Raw genomic sequence first — 18,386 nt, forward strand, 5'->3', positions numbered from 1 at the left:
TCCAGGGAAAGAAACGTTTCCTCTACCTCTTAGGTTCAGTACCTGGTGGCCTATGAATGAATGAATGTATAAATGTGTGAATTAACATATGCATGTGTGTATTGATTGATTGGCAGGATTCCACTAAGTTGCCCAGGCAAGCCTCAAACTCCTGGGCTCAAGCAATCCTCCTGCCTCAGCCTCCCAAGGAGCTGTGGCCACCACTGTTAGGTCGGAAATTAGGCGACTGTAGGCGGCAAAGCTGAGCGGCTGGAACAAAGACCAGCCCGCCAAAGGTGACCAGAAAGTTCGCAGCAAGGTGGATGGAAAGTTCCACTGACTCTTCACACCCACCTGTCACTCAACAAGACCCCCTCCCATCCTAGTCTATAAAAACCTTGGGCAGCCAGGGCCACGTGCGATTTTCTCCAGGTCCCTATACCCGGGGGGTCTGGGAATTTCGCCGAGAGCCAAATTCCAATAAAGCTTGCTTCAGTCACTTTTCTGTCCCATTTTATTTGGCTGCTAACTGTGCCCGCCGAGACCCGCTGAGTTTACATTTGGTCCCGCCCTGAGCCCGCCGAGCCCGCCCGAGCTTACAACCACAACTGGCTGGGTCTGGCTAATTTAACAGATAAAATACAGGTTAACAGGAAAAAAAGAATACAATTTGTGTGTATGTGTGTGTATGGTGTTGGAGATTGAACCCAGGGTCTTGTGTTTGCAAGGCAAGCACTCTACCAACTGAGCTATCTCTCCAGCCCAAGAATATAAATATTAATATTTACATACACAGGAGTTCACAGAAAAGTGAAAACCACAAGCATATAAGCAACAATAGGTGTTGGCAAGGATGTGGGGAGAAAGGTACACTCATACATTGCTGGTGGGGCTGCAAATTAGTGCAGCCACTCTGGAAAGCAGTGTGGAGACTCCTTAGAAAACTTGGAATGGACCCACCATTTGACCCAGCTATCCCACTCCTTGGCCTATACCCAAAGGACTTAAAATCAGCATACTACAGAGATACAGCCACATCAATGTTCATAGCTGCTCAATTCACAATAGCCAGACTGTGGAACCAACCTAGATGCCCCTCAATTGATGAATGGATAAAGAAACTGTGGTATATACATACAATGGAATATTACTCAGCCATAAAGAATAATAAAATTATGGCATTTGCAGGCAAATGGATGAAATTGGAGAATATCATGTTAAGTGAGATAAGCCAATCTCAAAAATCCAAAAGACGAATGATCTCACTGATAAGCGGATGATGACACATAATGGGGGGTGGGAGTGGGGCAAGAATGGAGGAAGGAGGGACTCTAAAGAGGGAAAAGAGAGGTGGGGGGAGGAAAAAATAACGAAATGAATCAAACATCATTACCCTATGTAAATGTATGATTATGCAAATGGTATACTGTTACTGCATGTACAAACAGAAACAACATGTATCCCATTTGTTTACAATAAAAATAAATTAAAAAAAAAAAAAAAAAAGAAAAGTGAAACCCAAAGAAGCAGTTCAACATGGGGACTCATATAACATGCTAACAAAGGAAAGAGGGTTTGGACATCAAGGGACAAATAAATAAATTGTGTGAAGGTGACTAGGAAATATACAAGGGAAATAACGGAGGAGAAAGGCTGTTTAGGGTCTGACCAGAGGGACTCCCCACGGTGCCTGGGCTCTCTCCTCTCTCCGGGTGGGGAAGGGGCCCACCTCCACAAAGGAATCCATGTCTGGCTTTGCGGCTTCTGTTGCTTCCCAATTGCCATTAGTTCAAAATCACCTGTACCCCAAGGTGGCCTATTATGCAATGGCATATTTGAACTCCCCTTCAATATCAAAATAAGATCATCTCTAACCAAAGGGAACACAATAGAAAGGTGAAACTGCATCAAAATCTGGATGCAAATTAAATCATATTTTTGCTTGAGACTTCCACTGGTATACCACCTATAAATTTCTCTGTGACAATGCAAATTGCTTTCAGGTCATCATACATCAGAATTCCCCAGTTCAATCACAAATGGGAGATTTTCTCAAAATAAGGGTCTTCTACATCTCTTGTCCACTCACGCTTGATTCATCATGGAGAAGAGTCTGTGCGCCCCAAGACAGCAGAGCTGCGTTAAACAAACTGAGGCTGGGGGTGTAGCTCAGCGGCACAGTACTTGCTCAGCATGCATAAGTCCCTGGGTTCAAGCCCCAGCACTGCTAAAATAAACTAAACTGAATCTGGCTTGAGATGTCTCCACACTTGAGTCTTTACACAATGAACTACAACCTAACTTAGTACCTAACTAACTGAAAACCTGATTTAGGAGTTCACTTTTGCAACAAATAGCTGAGTCTCAGCCAATCACAGCAGCCAGGCGGCAGGCAGTGCAGGCAGTCAACTCCTGAGACCACGGTCAAGGCGAAGCTCAGCCGTAACCGCCCAAGCTGCCTCCGTACCTCACTTCCAGTTCCTTCCAGCAATGCTGCCTGTGGACGAGCTCTCTGAGGCTGTGCTGGCCCCGAGAGTCACAGAATTTGCAAACTGCTCCTTTGCTGGAATACACTCTGCTCCATTTGTCCCAAGTGTTTCTTTTAACAGCTGAATAAGTAGGAGAAGTCAGGATTCTGGAGGCACGGGGAGAAGGAGGCTGGGAGAGCCTGTAGGAAAGTCCGAGAGTCCGGTCTCCCCATCTGGGGGCCAGACGTTCCCAACAGCCATGTACCCACTCCCTGCAGGGCGACCTGGTCTCAGGTATCTTATCATCATTCATTTAGGTCAGTGCTAAAAGCACAGGAGTAGGTGAATAATTTACTTGTTATATAAATCAGAGCAGATTCATTGTGGTCATTTAGAGAAATTTAAAGACATTCTCCTTCAACTTTTTCTGGCCATGTGACTTGCTCTGGCCCAAAAAAAAGTAAGAGGAGGGAACACTTGGAACTCCTAGGCAAAGCTTATGAACCAGTGTATAATTCCCCATGTACCCTTTTCCTGCCAAGATGACTGAGGAAGTCCCCTCTGAGGCAGGGATTCCATGGGCCAGGTCCCTGAGCTACAATGAGCAAGACCTCCCACGAGCACTGACGGCCTCGGGTTTGCATGCAGTCTGGCCAGAAGACACTTGTGTTAAACCAGCGAAATGTGGGGGCTGTTTGTTTTAGCAGCAGTAACTGGTTCATCCAGTCAAGCTGGATCTACCGTCACTGGCAGGGGGATGAACTGATTTGAGTGAGAGGAGAGAAGGCTGAGGTCGTGGCTGGCCTGCAGCTCAGCACAGTGAATGTCACCCACCAGCATGGGACCCATTCTGCGTTATAAACCACTTTTCACAAAAGTCTTCAACTGGCTCCAAGTCAGTTGTTTTCAAAGTAGGTCTGAGGAACCCAGAAGAGAGGGAGACTCCATGGACCCTGCAGTGGAGGAAGGCTGCTTCCACACAGCCTTCCCTTTATACCTGTGGTGTCATTGGAACCAAGTCTCCCTGGTGAGAGAGGCTGTGAGGCTGCTTATGGTCTGTGGTGGCCCTAAGGCCAGAGATGTTAAGCAGAGCCCCGAAACCAGAGCACCAGCCTTCCAGGGCCAACCTCGCCCACAGCTGGGACCAGGGAAGCGGAAGGTTCAGAGGAAGACACAAACAATAAACCTCAGTCTACACTGTCACGGCCATAACCAACCCTTGTGTTACTGCTGAGAGTATCTGTCACCAACTAGCCTATTGTACTTTTTCACCCATTTCTTGGGCTATTATCTACCTGTACAACTGGAGTGGAAGCTTCAGGAAGGCAGGAATTCTTGTCTACTTTTCTGAACTGTTGAATTCCCAACACGGTGCCTAGCATGCAGAACACGCTCAATGTTTGTGTGGAACTTGGCCATGGACTTGATCAATGTCCTATGTGAATTATCTCATTAAATTCTCACAATGACCTCATGAAGTGGATGTTATTTTAACGTCAGCTTTACAGTGGAAGTGACTGAAGCACGAAGAGGTGAAAGAGCCTTCTGTCACTGCGGGAAGTGAGCGGGATGGGGTCCCAGGCACCCTGGCTCTGCAGCCCATTCTCCCTTATTCAATATGCAGTGAATGACCAGGAGCCCTCGCGTCTAAAGTAGTTTAGACAACAAGTTGAACTGACTTGCTCTCAGCCTTTTCTTTCCCTCCTTCACTCCGATAGGCGTATTTTCTGCTTACTATCATCTTTCTTTTGCAGATGAGGAACAACTTAGAAAGGGCCAAGCTAAGTTGTGAACCCAGGAAATGCGACCACACAAGTATATTAGGCACCATACTTTAAGACAGGAATCTGGGTGTCCCGCCACTTGCAAATGCAAATTTAGAGTGCCCACTCCCACTTTTGAATATTCACAATTAAGGTAACTGTTGGCTTCTGTCCCAAACCTACCACAGCACATTCAATGGCAGCAGTCAGCCCTGGAGCGCCGTACGCCAACCAGTGCTGGCTCAGACCAGAACATTCCACGACAGCCCTCTACATTAGAAAGGGTGAGTGCTAAGGCGTCATGGGATGATGAAAGCAAACACCACACGGGCTTGGTAAATCAGTTCTGGGATGTGCTGATGCTGGCCACTGAATCCAGGGCCTCCAGCTCGCTAAGCACACGCTCCACCACTGAGCTACCCCCCAGCCCAAATCCATCATTTTTAATCAAGTACCTAAGAGCCCCTCAATTTTTCTATTGAAGACATTGGGTAATAAAAGTAAATAGTTCACTACTTTTTGCAAAAAAATAAAATAAAATAAAATAGCTGTGCTAATGGCTGGCGACGCTTGCTGTATTTATTCTCAGAAACACCCTGGCTGGCGTGGGAGCCAGCTGGACCCGCACGGGACCCCAAGGGAGTCCACCCATGTCAACAGGTGTGTCTCCAAGCTGGTCAATTCATCAGCAGCCAGGTGGAAACGCTGGGGCCGGCCGGGGCTGGGCTCTGGTCAAAGGCACAAAGAAAGAGTTGAGCAGGAGGAGGGCAAGGTCTTACCCAGCTGCGACGAAAGCCCCCAGAATGATGGCAAAGACGCTGGCGACGACACTTGATGAATACTGTTTCCTGTGATCAATAAACAAGCAAGGGGAGTTTAGCCCGGGTATACGCTCACAAGCAACCACGCCCAGCGACTGACAGACCTGACGCTAAAACCTGACGCTGCTTCATCTGGAGACGGTTGTACCGGTGTTTATAATTCAGAGCAAACTGATTTCTTCAGCAGTTTTCTTAATCTAATTATAAGCCGGTACCTGTGCTCATAGGAGTTGCTGGGACAAACAGGGGTGGGCCTGCCGCGAGGCCTGGCCTGGTGGCTGTGGATGGAGCATTCAAAGGTTAAGATCAAGTTCAAGACTAAGGCTCAGCACGTTCAACCATCCACCCCATTTCATTCAAATAACCTTCACCACAAAATCAAGAATCGCCCTTTCGAATGCCAGCCTGAATGTCCTTATGAGAAACTTTTATACCAACATCACAAAAATTTATTTCTTCCGATGTTTTATTACAGTCACTGCATCAGAATGGATTTCACTGACATTCTGCACTCTTATCCCTACATGGACCATCCTCCCTCTCTATTCCAAAACTGGTATATAGTCCAACTGGCTCGGCAGACTTCTATCTGTTTGGAGGTGATTGATTTTTCTCTTATAATTTTCTAACACAAACGTACTATATGTCTAATGTAAAATGAAAATCGGCCACTAGATGGCTAGAAGCTGCTAGGTAAAAGTACTGCAGGGGACAGGGAACACCCTGGAGGAACAGAGGAAAAGCAAGTCACCCGAGTACGATGGTCTCCAGGAGTAGAGTCAGCGGGATGGTGAACTTCCTGAGCACCGTGAACATGGGCAAGCTGTCGGGAAGAGATGAGAGCAAGACGTCAGACGCCCAGGCTGGTTCTTCTCTTTCTTTTAAACACGTTTCAAATTTCTAATTAAGTCCCTTCATTTTTCAACTTAAATATAAGAAATTAACATTAATTCTCATATTTACCTTTAATAAATCACATGAAGTCATGAAAACAGATTAAATCATTTCATACCACTCTCACATGCAGATGCAACACAAACACGAGGAATACCTCGGCTGGCTTCCGTTTCCTTTTCCTTTGCAGAAACTGACAAGCAGATTCTAAAATTCATATGGAAACTCAAGGGACCCAGGCAGTCAAAACAATATGGAAAAGGAATAGGCACCTTTCCCTTTCAAAACTTGCCACAAAGCTATGCTAATCCAGACTATAGACACTTCGAAGCAGTGCTGATGATCTGTTTTATACTGGTTTACACATGTGATCAATGAAATAGAACTAAGGGTCAAGAAACAGATCATTATAATCATGGTCAACTAATTTTTAATACATTTGAAATTGTGCCAAAATAATACAACAGAGGAAAGAATGGTGCTTTCAACAGAGGTTGGAAAAGGTTAGCTGGGACAAACGAACACCCAGGTGCAAAAGAATGACGTTTGAGTCCTACCTCACACCATATATCGAAAATTACTTCAAAATGTATCAAGGGCCTAAATATAGGAACTAGAACCTATCATAAAACTCTTAGAAGAAAGCATAGCAAATCTTTATGAAAGCAAAATCACAATCAACAAAAGGAAACATAGGTAAATTGAAAATAGAAAAAAATAGATAAATTGGACTTTATATATATATATATGGTGCTACAACATGATGAACCTAGGAAACATCATGCTAAGTGAATAATCCACACCAGAATAGGACAACGATTATATGATTCCATCTAAAGGAGGAAAATTCTGAGACAAAGTAGAACAGAGATAACCAGGAACGAGGGGCTGAGGCGAAGAAGGAATCGTGTTTAATGAACAGAGTTTCATCATGGGGTGATGAAAAAGTTCTGGAAACAGATCGCCGTGGTGACTGCATGACACTGTGAACCTATTTCATGTGACTTAACTTAAGATGTAACTTTTGCAGCTCAGGAGGCTGAGGCAGGACAATCCTGAATTCAAAGCCAGCCTCAGCAATTTAGCAAGGCCCTAAGCAACTCATCAAGACCCTGTCTCTAAATAAAATACGACAAAGAGCTGGGGATGTGGCTCAGTGGTCGAGTGCCCTTGGGTTCAATCCCCAGTACTGGAAAAAAAAAAAAAGTACATGAAAATCCATGGTCAATCATGGTAGGAAAAAAATAAAAACAATCCTCTGGTCATTACTGAAAGGGACAGGACACTGATCCATTACTCTGAACATCCATAAATAATGCTTTCGTCCTGCCTTTCCTGAGTGAAATGGTGACAATTAGTCTTTATTGAAAACATTTAGACAATAAAGGCAGAAGGTCGCCATTTTGCAATTTATAATGGAACAGTGGACCTTGACAAAGATCATCAATGGCAGCAAAACCATCAGAGGAAAGATGGATGGAGAACTCCGTCATGAAAACCGGAGAGAGTCCTTAAAATCGTTAAATGTGGGACTGACTGATTTAACATCATCCCAGTGGGACATACATTAGGAGCCCCATGAGGCCACAGGGTAGAGAGAACCCAAGGTCACCAACACGCTTGGTGAAGAACTGACCTGCAGTCTGATGAAGCCTCTAGAACGAGGCTCCATTTCCTAGAAAATGTGGGGAGCAGAGGAACGCAGTCTCTGGCACCCACAGGCAGTGTTTCCTCCTTCCTCGTCCTCAGCCTCCCCAGCTGGTTCCCGAGTCCCCCGGGGGCGCCCTCAGGCCACCAAGAAGCCCTGGCCAAGCGGAGGGCAGCCAGTGTACACTGCACCTCTGTGGCTGCAGGCGAGCTCAGAGATAGCCAGGAGGCTGCACCAGAGTGACCAGAGGCTGGCCCACCGGAAGCCAAGGTGCAGGGCGACATGGGCAAGGGGCTGCTCTGACCCCAGAAGACAGCGCGAACCCCTGAGCGGCATTCACAGGGCAGCTCCACCCAGGGGGAGAGCGAAGGCCGCAGGCCTCGCCTCCATGCCACACTGCTGGCCTCCTGGCCTCCTTCCCACTCTGGCTGCACAAACGTCCCTCCTCGTGGGTCACCCTTTGCACAAACCTCCTCTTCTCATTCCTAGGCTCTTCCTTCCTGTGTGTACGACTAGGCTACCAACTTCACACCACAGCTTCTGGGTGATAGGATAGCATGGTCTTTCCCAACTTTCATTTTTATTTTTGTACAGTGATTTTTTTGTTTGTTTTTGGTACCAGGGATTGAACCCAGGGGGGCTTAACCACTGAGCCACATCCCCAGCCCTTTTTATTTTTTATTTTGAGACAGGGTCTCGCTGAGTTGCTTACGGCCTTGCTAACTTGATGAGGCTGGCTTTGAACTCACCATCCTCCTGCCTCAGCCTCCCAAGTCACTGGGATTATAGGCGTGCACCACCGTGCCTGGTTTTTACATTGGTTTTTAACAAAAGCAATCAAAGGATGCTGAAATGATGCGGATGGGAATGTAAGAAGCAGACAGCACACACCTGAACACGTCTGTTGTTTATTCTCCTGACCAAACCTGACAAAATGTTCCTGCTTCTATATGGAACCAAAAGTTGCATGCAACCATATTCATATAAACAAATCTACCCAGATAAATCAGAGCTTCTTCACTTCAATGTCTGCAGAGCTCATATTCTATACTGAAACATAAATATGAGAGTATAAGCTTTTTAACATTTCCCAAAACATTGGCTGATTAAATTCAAAACTACAACTTATTTCCTTTTATATATATATATATATATTTTTTAAATTGTTGATGGACCTTTATTTTATTTGCTTATTTACATGTGGTACTGAGAATCGAATCCAGTGCCTCACACATGCTGAGCAAGTGCTCTACCTCTGAGCCACGACCCAGGCTCCAGCTTACTTTCTTAAATTTCTGAATATTACTGTCATCTCTATGGGGCCCAAGCAAGGTCCTGGGACATCAAACTTCTCTTGCAACCACTGGAAGAAGACGGATGAGTCACCACCCCCCGACTGTCACCCTGCTCCGTACCTTAATTTACTTGTGCCTGATAATCCACTGAGGTGGTTTCCGACATAGAGGAGAGGGAGAGGAAACAGCTTCAAATAAAATATAAAAAGAAAGAAAGAAAAAAGAAAACTTGGTTAGAAATCCACCAGCGTGTCCTTCTTCACACATAAAAATGGTAACATTCATTCTGAGCAGAAGGCAAATCGTCTGAGTTCCTTTGCCTGCATGACTGTGGACTTTCCAGAATCTAAAATACATCCAGGAGTTTCTCTGTGTGGTCATGACGTAGATAGGAGAGCAGTGACATCGTTATCCGGGGTGGGACTGCCGGGCACACCTGAAAACAAAGTGAGCCCTTGACCTTGCCCACATGAATAGACTACCTTCCTAAAGGATGTGAACAAGGACACTCCTGCAGGGAGACCCCGGCTGAACTGGTGAGTTGCAGGTGGGTATCTGTGCTTTGTGCACGAGGTTAGCAGAAGTTCCGAGAAAAGGTGTGCTAACTTCTATCTGTGCAATACTCCTCAGGACCAAGGCAAAGCCTCCCGTCTTTTACTGGAATGTCACAAGGTTAGTGATCCTTTCAGGGTGCATGCTGGCCACATTACTCTGGAGTTACTTTATTTGTTTTAAAGGTCTACCTTGATTAAACATCTACTAAGGTCAAACAGTGTAACCTTTGTACTTGAATTGGGTTCACTGAACTCTGGGCTCCTGAGCTATTTTTCTGATTGTCAAGAGAAATACTGTTTCAAATGTATTGGAGAACAGACAAAATGTAAGGTCTAGTCTTGTACAAAGAAAAGGAAGTGTCCCTTCATAAGATGTATGAATAACTTAGCACTTACTAACTGATGTAATAGTCCACAGCTATCAAAGTGGGGCCAACATTTCTTTTTCCACTAATAAGACCTTAAGCACGCCACTCAGATAAGATATGCTTTGAAAGGTTTTGAAATACTGCCATCTACCAAAGACAGTTATAAAATTTTATTAGCAGATTTGCTTAAGAAAGAGGATATAAGGAAGATGGGCTCATGGATCTAGAAAGTTCCTCTTTACTTGTTAACATTCTGGTCAAAAGCCTACAAATTACTCAACAAGAACAGAACCAACAGGTTCAGAACTTAGAGGACCTGGGTATCAAAAAGGACCAGTGAGTCTCATGTCTATATATAATTCAAAATAAAAACAATACTGACATCTAGGTTCTGGTAACAGAGAGCTAGATTATTTATGCTAAAAGCCCCTGACTGAAAACAGTGAGGAACCCCCTGGCCAAAGATAAAAGGAGAAATAGAACCCAGAGACACAAGGACAGCCAGAAAGCGACAGAATTCTCTCCAAAGTTCAGCCATGCTGGAACTCTTCCCCTTTCTAAAACGAAGGTAAAATTTAGACTTCTCCAGATGTTAAAAGACAGAACTGAAACAAATCCAGTTTTGCAGCTCCTAATTGGCTTTATTTCAATTTTAGAACTGGGCAGTTATCTAGACCAACAATGGTTCAGAATGCTGCACCCCACGGTGCGGGTAGGTTCTATGCAGGAAGTAGACCTGAGGTCCAGTTCAACTGGTTACAGGTCACAGCTGTCTTATTTGGATGGTTTGAACATTTGGCCACTTGTAATTGTTTGAGACTCAGTTACCTATTACAAGAGAGGTTACAGTTCATTTACACATCAAGTTAGTTTACAGGTCACTATGTACAAAGAAATCTTTAGGCCAAACCTAAAATATGTCCAGAATCAGCTTCTGGCCAAACTTAACTCATTTAACACAGACAAAAGAAAACCATGGTAATTCACCACAGCAGATCAACACTAACATAAATTTAAAGGAAGTCCTCTGATCAGTAAGAAAATGCAAAGTGTGAGATGCACAAAGAAAAGAAAAGGAAGTAGTAAATACATGGGTAGATATAAATAGATACTTATTTTTTAAAGAGAAAATAAAAAATACATTGCAAATTCCAGGGTAACTACACTAAAAGAACAGGAACAGAAAAGGTCCACGCACTTTATGTTATTAAACTCTTTTATTCACCAGGAAGATTTAACAATTTAAAATTTTAAGCATCTAATGATACAGCCTCAAAATATTTTTTAAAAATGAGAACAATTTTAAAAACCTAGAAAGAAAAAGGTAGGTCCACACTCACAGGTGACAGCATAGTCTCTCCCATCCCGCATGCTCTTGTAAAATGTAACTCTGACACTCGCTTTCATCCAGAGGTAAGTTTATGTCCCTTCTTAAAATTGGGTGTAGCTGTTATGACTAATACATATGGTATGTGACTCATGAGAACAGATCATAAACAGCAATGCAGTTGGGGCCTTGCTTGCCAGAACTCTCACGATTAAAGCCTCTGGGCTTCATGTGAACAATCTTAACCCCTGTGCCCACCATCTTGTAAGGAAGCCCAACTAGCCTATACTGATGACCTAAGGTGAAGCTAGAGGATAACAGTAAGAGAGATTGAATGACCAGCTTCCAGCTGCACTAACCAACTTCCCTAATTATTTCAGTTCTAGTCATTGTCTGTCTGCAACTATATGGAAGCCCTAAATCAGAACTGCCCAGTTGGGTCTTTCTAAAACTCTTTAATTACTATGAGAGATAATACAATGACTATTGTTTTGAGCTGCTAAGTTATGCAAAGATAAATGGAAGATATCTACGAACACCCTACTTATTGATGAAATGTTAAAGGTTTCCCTTTGAGATCAAGGATTCCTATTGTTACCAATCCTATCAACATATACTATAAAGCAAGGAAAAGAAATAAAAATTAGAAGGTTGAAATAAAACTAATTTTTTGCAAATAACCTGATTGTTTATGTAAAAAACCAAAGGAAGCTACAATAAATTATGATTAATATTCCATATTTTTCAAGTACAAAACAATACAGAAAATTATTGTAAAATATATACCTCTAACTTTCCAAATAATATATTTTTAAAGACATGTGCATAAATATAACAAATCAAAATAAATGCTAGAATCCTACTGAGAAAATTATAAAATTTTACTGAAGGGAACTAGAAAAAGGGATATTTTATGGATTGGAAGATTCAATACTTTAAAGATGTCAATCCTGCTCAAATTGATTTATAGTTTCAATAGAATCTCAATCAAAATCCCAAAAGAGCCGGGCACGGTGGCATACAACTGTAATCCCAGCAGCTGGGGAGGTTATATAGCATCTCAAGTTCAAAGCCAGGCTCAGCAACTTAGTGAGGCCCTAAGCAACTCAGCAAGAGCCAATCTCAAAGCTTAAAAAAATAAAAAGGGCTAAGCTAGGCATGTGGCTCAGTCGTTAAGTGCTCCTGGATTCAATCCCTGGTACAAAAAAAAAAAAGAAAATTCCAAAAGATTATTCTTATGAAAATTGAGAAGAAGCTGTTTCCTCTATCATATAAATGCAAAGGGTCAAGAACAGAAGACAGGAAAGCCTTGCTCTACCAGATACAAATACTCTCTAAAAGCTATAGTAATTAAGAATATGTGATAATGGTGCAGAAAAAGCAAAGACAGTCCAGTCCAGAAACAGGCCATACCTATGTGCTCGATGGTGCTTGATATAAATGATACAACAGAAAGGGCAGACTTTTCAATAATCTGTGACAAGTGAGTATTCACAGGTGGAGGGATGAAACCAGACCTTTACCTCACAGTGAAGTCAGAATTGAGGACAGGCCGTGAGTGTAGAATAGGGAACCTGTCAAATCGAGGACTGGAGGCCCTCTGAGTCTGGGAAGTTGGAGACCGCCCCTGGGAGATTGGAATGTCAGTGTCTCCAGAGCCTTTTGATCACCTTTTTGATTACCTGCCTATACGACCCCTCCCAAAAAGCCACAGGCAGGGAATTGCTAATTAATGCTCCTGAGTCCTTTGGCCCTTCCCCCCTACCATCTGCTTCTCACCTTTTTACCATCTCACTGGCATCTCCTGGGCCTGGTCACATAGGCAGGAAAGAAAAAGATAAGGGGGAAGAGAACAGGAGAACAAAGGAGACCCTAATCTATAAAAGATGCAGAGTGCACTCACTTCTAGCACATCAGCCATGGCCCCCTTCTCCCTCCTGGGAGAAGTCTGCGTTACTACCTTTTAATAAAACCTGCTTAATATGCTTGCTTGGCGTGCTTCTTTGGTGTTATACTTCAACATCTGAGGAAGCAGAACTCAGCACCGATAAATGGTGGTATCAACACCATATGCAAAAACCAATCCCAAGTGCATTAAAAACCTAACTCTGAAAAACTATATGCCTATTAAAAAAAAATCCTCATGATTCTGATGAGGGTAGGGAAGGATTTCCTAAGTAAGAAAATTAATGATTAATCATAAAGACTGATAAAACTGAACAGCATTAAAATTAGGAATTTCCTTTAGGATGTATGATTAACAAAATGAAAATATAAGCCACAGAGAGGGAAATGTATCCTGCAGTACTGTATGCAACGAAGAGAGCTCTCCTCAACGTGTTTCTTAACACACATACACCAATCGGAAAAAAGCATGAGCTCAAGAGGAAAATGGACAAAATTCTTGCAGAGTCCTTCAGCAAAGAGGACATTCAAGTGGACACTGAAGAATGAAAAGGTGCTCAACCTCATCAGGGAGCAGGAACAGGCAAATTAAATCCACCAGAGCAGCAAAATTTAGAACGACTAGCAAAGTAAAGATTGGCAACAGGGGCTCTTATGCCCTCTCGTCAGGGTGTGCACTGGTGCCTCTTTGGAAAACAGTCTGACGCCATCTGCTAAATTTGAAGACATGGGGAGGAGCCAGCAGGTCCAACTCCCTGATGTACACTCCAGGGAAACTGGTGCATACGAACTGTCGTGGACTGAACCCTGCTCCCCACTATCCCAAATTCATATGTGGATGCATTGACCTCCAAACTATCTTTGGAAACAGGCCATGAAGGAGGTAATTAAGATTAAATGAGATCATATGGGTGGGACTTTTATCCAGTAGGACTAGTGTCCTAATAACAAATGAGCAGACACCAAGAATGGGTACACACACACACACACTCACACACACACACACACACATGCACACAGAGGAAAGGCCACGTAAGGACAGAGTGAGAAGGAAGCTATCTGCAAGCCAAAAAGTGAGATTGTACCACAAAACAACCCTGCCAGCATCTTCATCTTGGATTTCCTGGTGAGAAAACATATTTCTGCTATTTAAGCCACCCAGTCTGTGGCATTTTGTTATAGTAGCCTTAGCTGACTAACACAGGTGCGCTGAGATTCAACCATAAGCAAGTTCCAGAGAAGTACTTTTTATTTTTCCTCGCCCTTAAACTGGGGATAACCCATATTATCATGAACAATAGAAAAGATAAGTAAATTATGGTAGATGTATACAATGAAAATAAAAGATATAGCATGGATAAAACCAACCATCACAATATTAAGTGAAAAAGCAAGATACTAAAAAATATAGAGAATTTGATTCCCTTTATATAAAGTGCAAATACAGGTAAAACTAGACTACAGAATTTAGGGATGCATAAAACTTTAGAAAATTTTACAAATAAAACAAGTTATTATGGGGCTGGAGAGGGGGCTCAGAGGTAAGTATTTGCCTACCATGCAAAAGGTCCTGGGGCCCATCCCTAGCAACACACACACACACACACACACACAAACACACAGTTATTATTTATAACATTCAGAACAGTGGATAAGAAGACTGTGCTCCAATTTCATGAGTTAAGTAATCATTTACAAGGGTAATTATTCATTCAATTATATATTCAAGCACGCTGACTTATTTTCTATGTATAGATCATATTCACAATTTTTTAATTCTTAAAATGTTTAAGAATTATACACCATAAAATAACACTCATTTTTTTCATGCTGATTAGGTTGATAACTTTCATATACTTTAACATTTTTCTCCTTTTGCAGATGCCCCTGATTAATGTGCTATCAGGTGACTAGCCCACTACCATGAATGCCAGCTTGTCTCAGGCCTTGGAGACACACAGGAGTGAACTCGCCACATGCTGTCCACCCTCAAGGAACTGACTGTCTGATTATATCTCCTCAAAGTCAAATGCCATCATCATCATTTAATGTCACCTGTCACATGGAATTGCTTGTTGAACTGAATGCCCATCCTAATGTCTGGTACTCTGCAACGGTTCAATTAAAATCTGTTTATTGCGTAATCCCAGGAGAAATGGCAGACCTGATGATTCCAATTCCACAAGGAAAAATAAAATCTCCTTTTTTTTCAACTTTTTATCAAGTTGTATTCTTCATTCCATTCATAGTTTCTATCAACAGAGGCTAACATTGAAAACAGGGAGCAGCAAACTAGAACCAAGGGCCAAATCCAGCCTCTTGTGTGTGTAAATAAAGTTTTATTGGAATAGTACTGCACATACTCATTTACATATCATCTAGGGTTGCCTGTAGTTGCAATAGCGATGATCTGGCCCATAACCAAGAGTTTGCCAATTCCTGGTTTAGAATTTTGTCATTTAATGTTAATTGCTAAACACACACTTACACTGTTAAAAGGACAACTGAAGGGTACGAATCATTATTAAGAACTTTCTTCCTGTCTAAGCAGTGTGCGTAGAATCAGGCCTGCTCTCTCTGGTCAACGTGTAATTCTGTTATTTTCCCACCTTCCATCGCTGCTTCCGTCACCTACCTTTACAGGAATTTTCTTGTCAAAATCAGGGAAGTGAATTATTTTATTTAGCTTGGACACATACAGTATCATTATGGTGGCTGCCATCTAAAGGAAAAAAGAAGAGACTTCAGCCAAACACCAGGAAAGACGGCTTCAGGTACAACATTATCAGAAGAAAACAAATCCAACCAAAACAAAACAAAACATAACAGCCAAAAAACAAACAAAAAATTCACTCCCCAGTTTCTAGGAAAAAATAAATAAATGACCACTTAACAGAATGCTAAAACTGCTTTTCTTGCTACTATATGGATTCCACCAGAACTACAGGCAGAATGTCCAACGTCAAGTAGAGTCACACACACGCTCTCAAAGGACTCCAGGAACAGCGACAGAGGGAGAAAGGGAATGCTGTCCCTGACAGTGACCACGGCTGGTAAGGCCACACGTTGATCCTGGACCACATTTTCCACATACTAGGCACATGGTCCCCTTCCCCCAGTAAGGCCAGTACAGGAGAGAGAGGGAGTGAAAAAAAAATTTTTTAGAAGAGTTACACAATAAAAACGCTTGTATAAAAGTTCTATTTTTTTTTTCCAATAACACAGGAGATAAACTTAGAACAAACAGAAAAATAAATTTTAAAATGGGTTTTTTTTCTCCTCAATCTAGTTGGCCTGGCAAAAATGTCTCATTCCCAGCCTATAGCCAAGCACGGTGGTGCACACCTGTAATCCCAGCAGCTCAGGAGGCTGAGGCAGGAGGATCAAGAGTTCAAGGCCAGCCTCAGCAACTTAGCAAGGTGCTAAGCAACTCAGTGAGACCCTGTCTCTAAATAAAAAAAAAACAGGGCTGGGGATGTGGCTCAGTGGTCAAGAGCCCCTGAGTTCAATCCCTGGTACTCTGCCCTGCAAAAAAAAAAAACAAAAAAAACACATCCTATAAATCTGGAATACATGAAATTAGAAATCTTCCATATTGTTATTTTTAGAGAAAAAATTTTTATAAAATTTTATTATTATCTTCCTATGTCAATTTTAGAACTTATTTCATTTTCTTTATATTAGGATGCAAGAATTTAAGAAGTGCTTCAACATGATCACAATCCAAAATCTTTTTTTAAATTTTTTTTCTTGTTGTTGTAGACAGACGCAATACCTTTATTTTATTTATTTATTTCTAGTTGGTGCCGAGGATCGAACCCAGTGCCTCTCACACGCAAGGCAAGAGCCACCACTGAGCCACGACCCAGCCCCAAAATCTTGATCCTAATGAGTTTACAAATAATACTTTGATAGATTTGAATAACTCACCCTGAATTATAACTGGACTTTGTATTTTTGTCTCACTTTATAATTCGTAAAGAAATAAACCAACAGTTAGAATCAGTACAATTCTGACTTTTCTTTTTGGCGGTACCAGAGGTTGGACCCAGGGTCCTTAGCACACTGAGCTCCATTCCAGACCTTCTTATTTTTCATTTTGAGACAGTATCTTACTAAATTGCCCCAGCTGGCCTCTTAACTTGTAATCCTCTAACCTCAGCCTCCCAAGAAGCTGGGTGGGATTACAGACACACCCTAGTACCCAGACATTTATTTTTTAGGTCTTACTGGTCCCTACCCCTAAAAAAGTTGCAAATCAGAAAGGCACATAAGTGAGCTAAACTAATGGCCTAAAATGCACTGGATTCTTTTTATTTGGGGATTACCAAAGCTCATTGTCACATACCCACTGATCTTTCTTTAAAGTGCTTCTTGTCTACAACTTATATTTTAATGTAATGTTTTTGACCGTAAGGAACTATATCATTTTCTTATTATAATTTTTTTCTCCCTAAAATAATGTTACAAAGAGTTGCTAATTAGCAAGACATTTAACCAGAATAATGTTTACGCATATAAGTGACAGGCTTTCCTGATTCACAATCAAAAATTTAATTAATAAATACAATTTCCAGAATTTTAAGTTTTTTCCCTTTAAATTCAAGCAAAATCAAAACAAACAAACCATCTTTGGTGCCTGTTATCGCTTGTCTACTAAAAATATGGCCAAAATAGGAAACAGGCCACAAAGTCACATCAAAAGGGAATTTTAGAAAGAGCCAAATAGGCTAGTTTGAAAGCTAATCCAAGCCCATCCTGGTACTTAAGAGGAAAAGTCACAAACTGTAGGAAGAAAATTATAACGTATTTTGTTTGGCCCATAGAGAGTTTTATAAAAATTAGAATCCATTGCCAGCATTTGTAAATTTGAAGATGTGATGTAAAAATTCAAATTCCCTCTTTCTCTTGAAAAACTCCTGAAGTCTGATAATAAGGGTTTGGTGGCCCCACATCTTCCTGGCCTTTCTCCTGCACAGCGACTCCCCCTGGTGTCCTGTGCACACTGCAAGCGGGACAAGTATGTCCCCTGTCCCTCCTGGGCCGCCAGACCAGTCTCATTCACATCCACCAGATCGTGGAGGCTTTGAGTCTTCCAGTCCTTGATTTAAAGTAATTAAATCCAATCATGAACTTAAAATAAGGAGTTACTTTTCTCACAAATACAATTATTCCTAATTGTAGAATAAATAAAATGATCAATGCATGATACATGCATAAATTTAAAAATCTTAGTAAATCCCACAAGTTGGGACAATTAATATGTGTTAATAACTTTATTTTTTTAAAGAATTTTCTGCCAGTCATTTGGCTTAGGAGGCTGAGGCAGGAGGATCACAAGTGCAAAGCCAGCCTCAGCAATTT

General features: G+C 42.1%; 1 protein-coding gene across 6 annotated transcripts in view; it reads right to left on the reverse strand.

The window, feature by feature from the left end:
- Slc35d2 (solute carrier family 35 member D2) overlaps nt 1-18,386 on the reverse strand; it is a 53,496-nt gene that overhangs the window by 22,854 nt on the left and 12,256 nt on the right. For all 6 annotated transcript variants that reach the window (XM_047526865.1, XM_047526868.1, XM_047526864.1 and 3 more), the window contains exons 3-6: nt 15,658-15,744; nt 8,989-9,056; nt 5,783-5,854; nt 4,990-5,058 (exon numbers count right to left, since the gene is read on the reverse strand). In XM_047526865.1, coding sequence (XP_047382821.1) covers nt 4,990-5,058; nt 5,783-5,854; nt 8,989-9,056; nt 15,658-15,744 — 296 coding nt within the window. The remainder of the gene's footprint in view (nt 1-4,989; nt 5,059-5,782; nt 5,855-8,988; nt 9,057-15,657; nt 15,745-18,386) is intronic.

This window comes from Sciurus carolinensis, chromosome 15, assembly GCF_902686445.1.
Source record: "Sciurus carolinensis chromosome 15, mSciCar1.2, whole genome shotgun sequence".
Classification (NCBI taxonomy): Eukaryota; Metazoa; Chordata; class Mammalia; order Rodentia; family Sciuridae; genus Sciurus; species Sciurus carolinensis.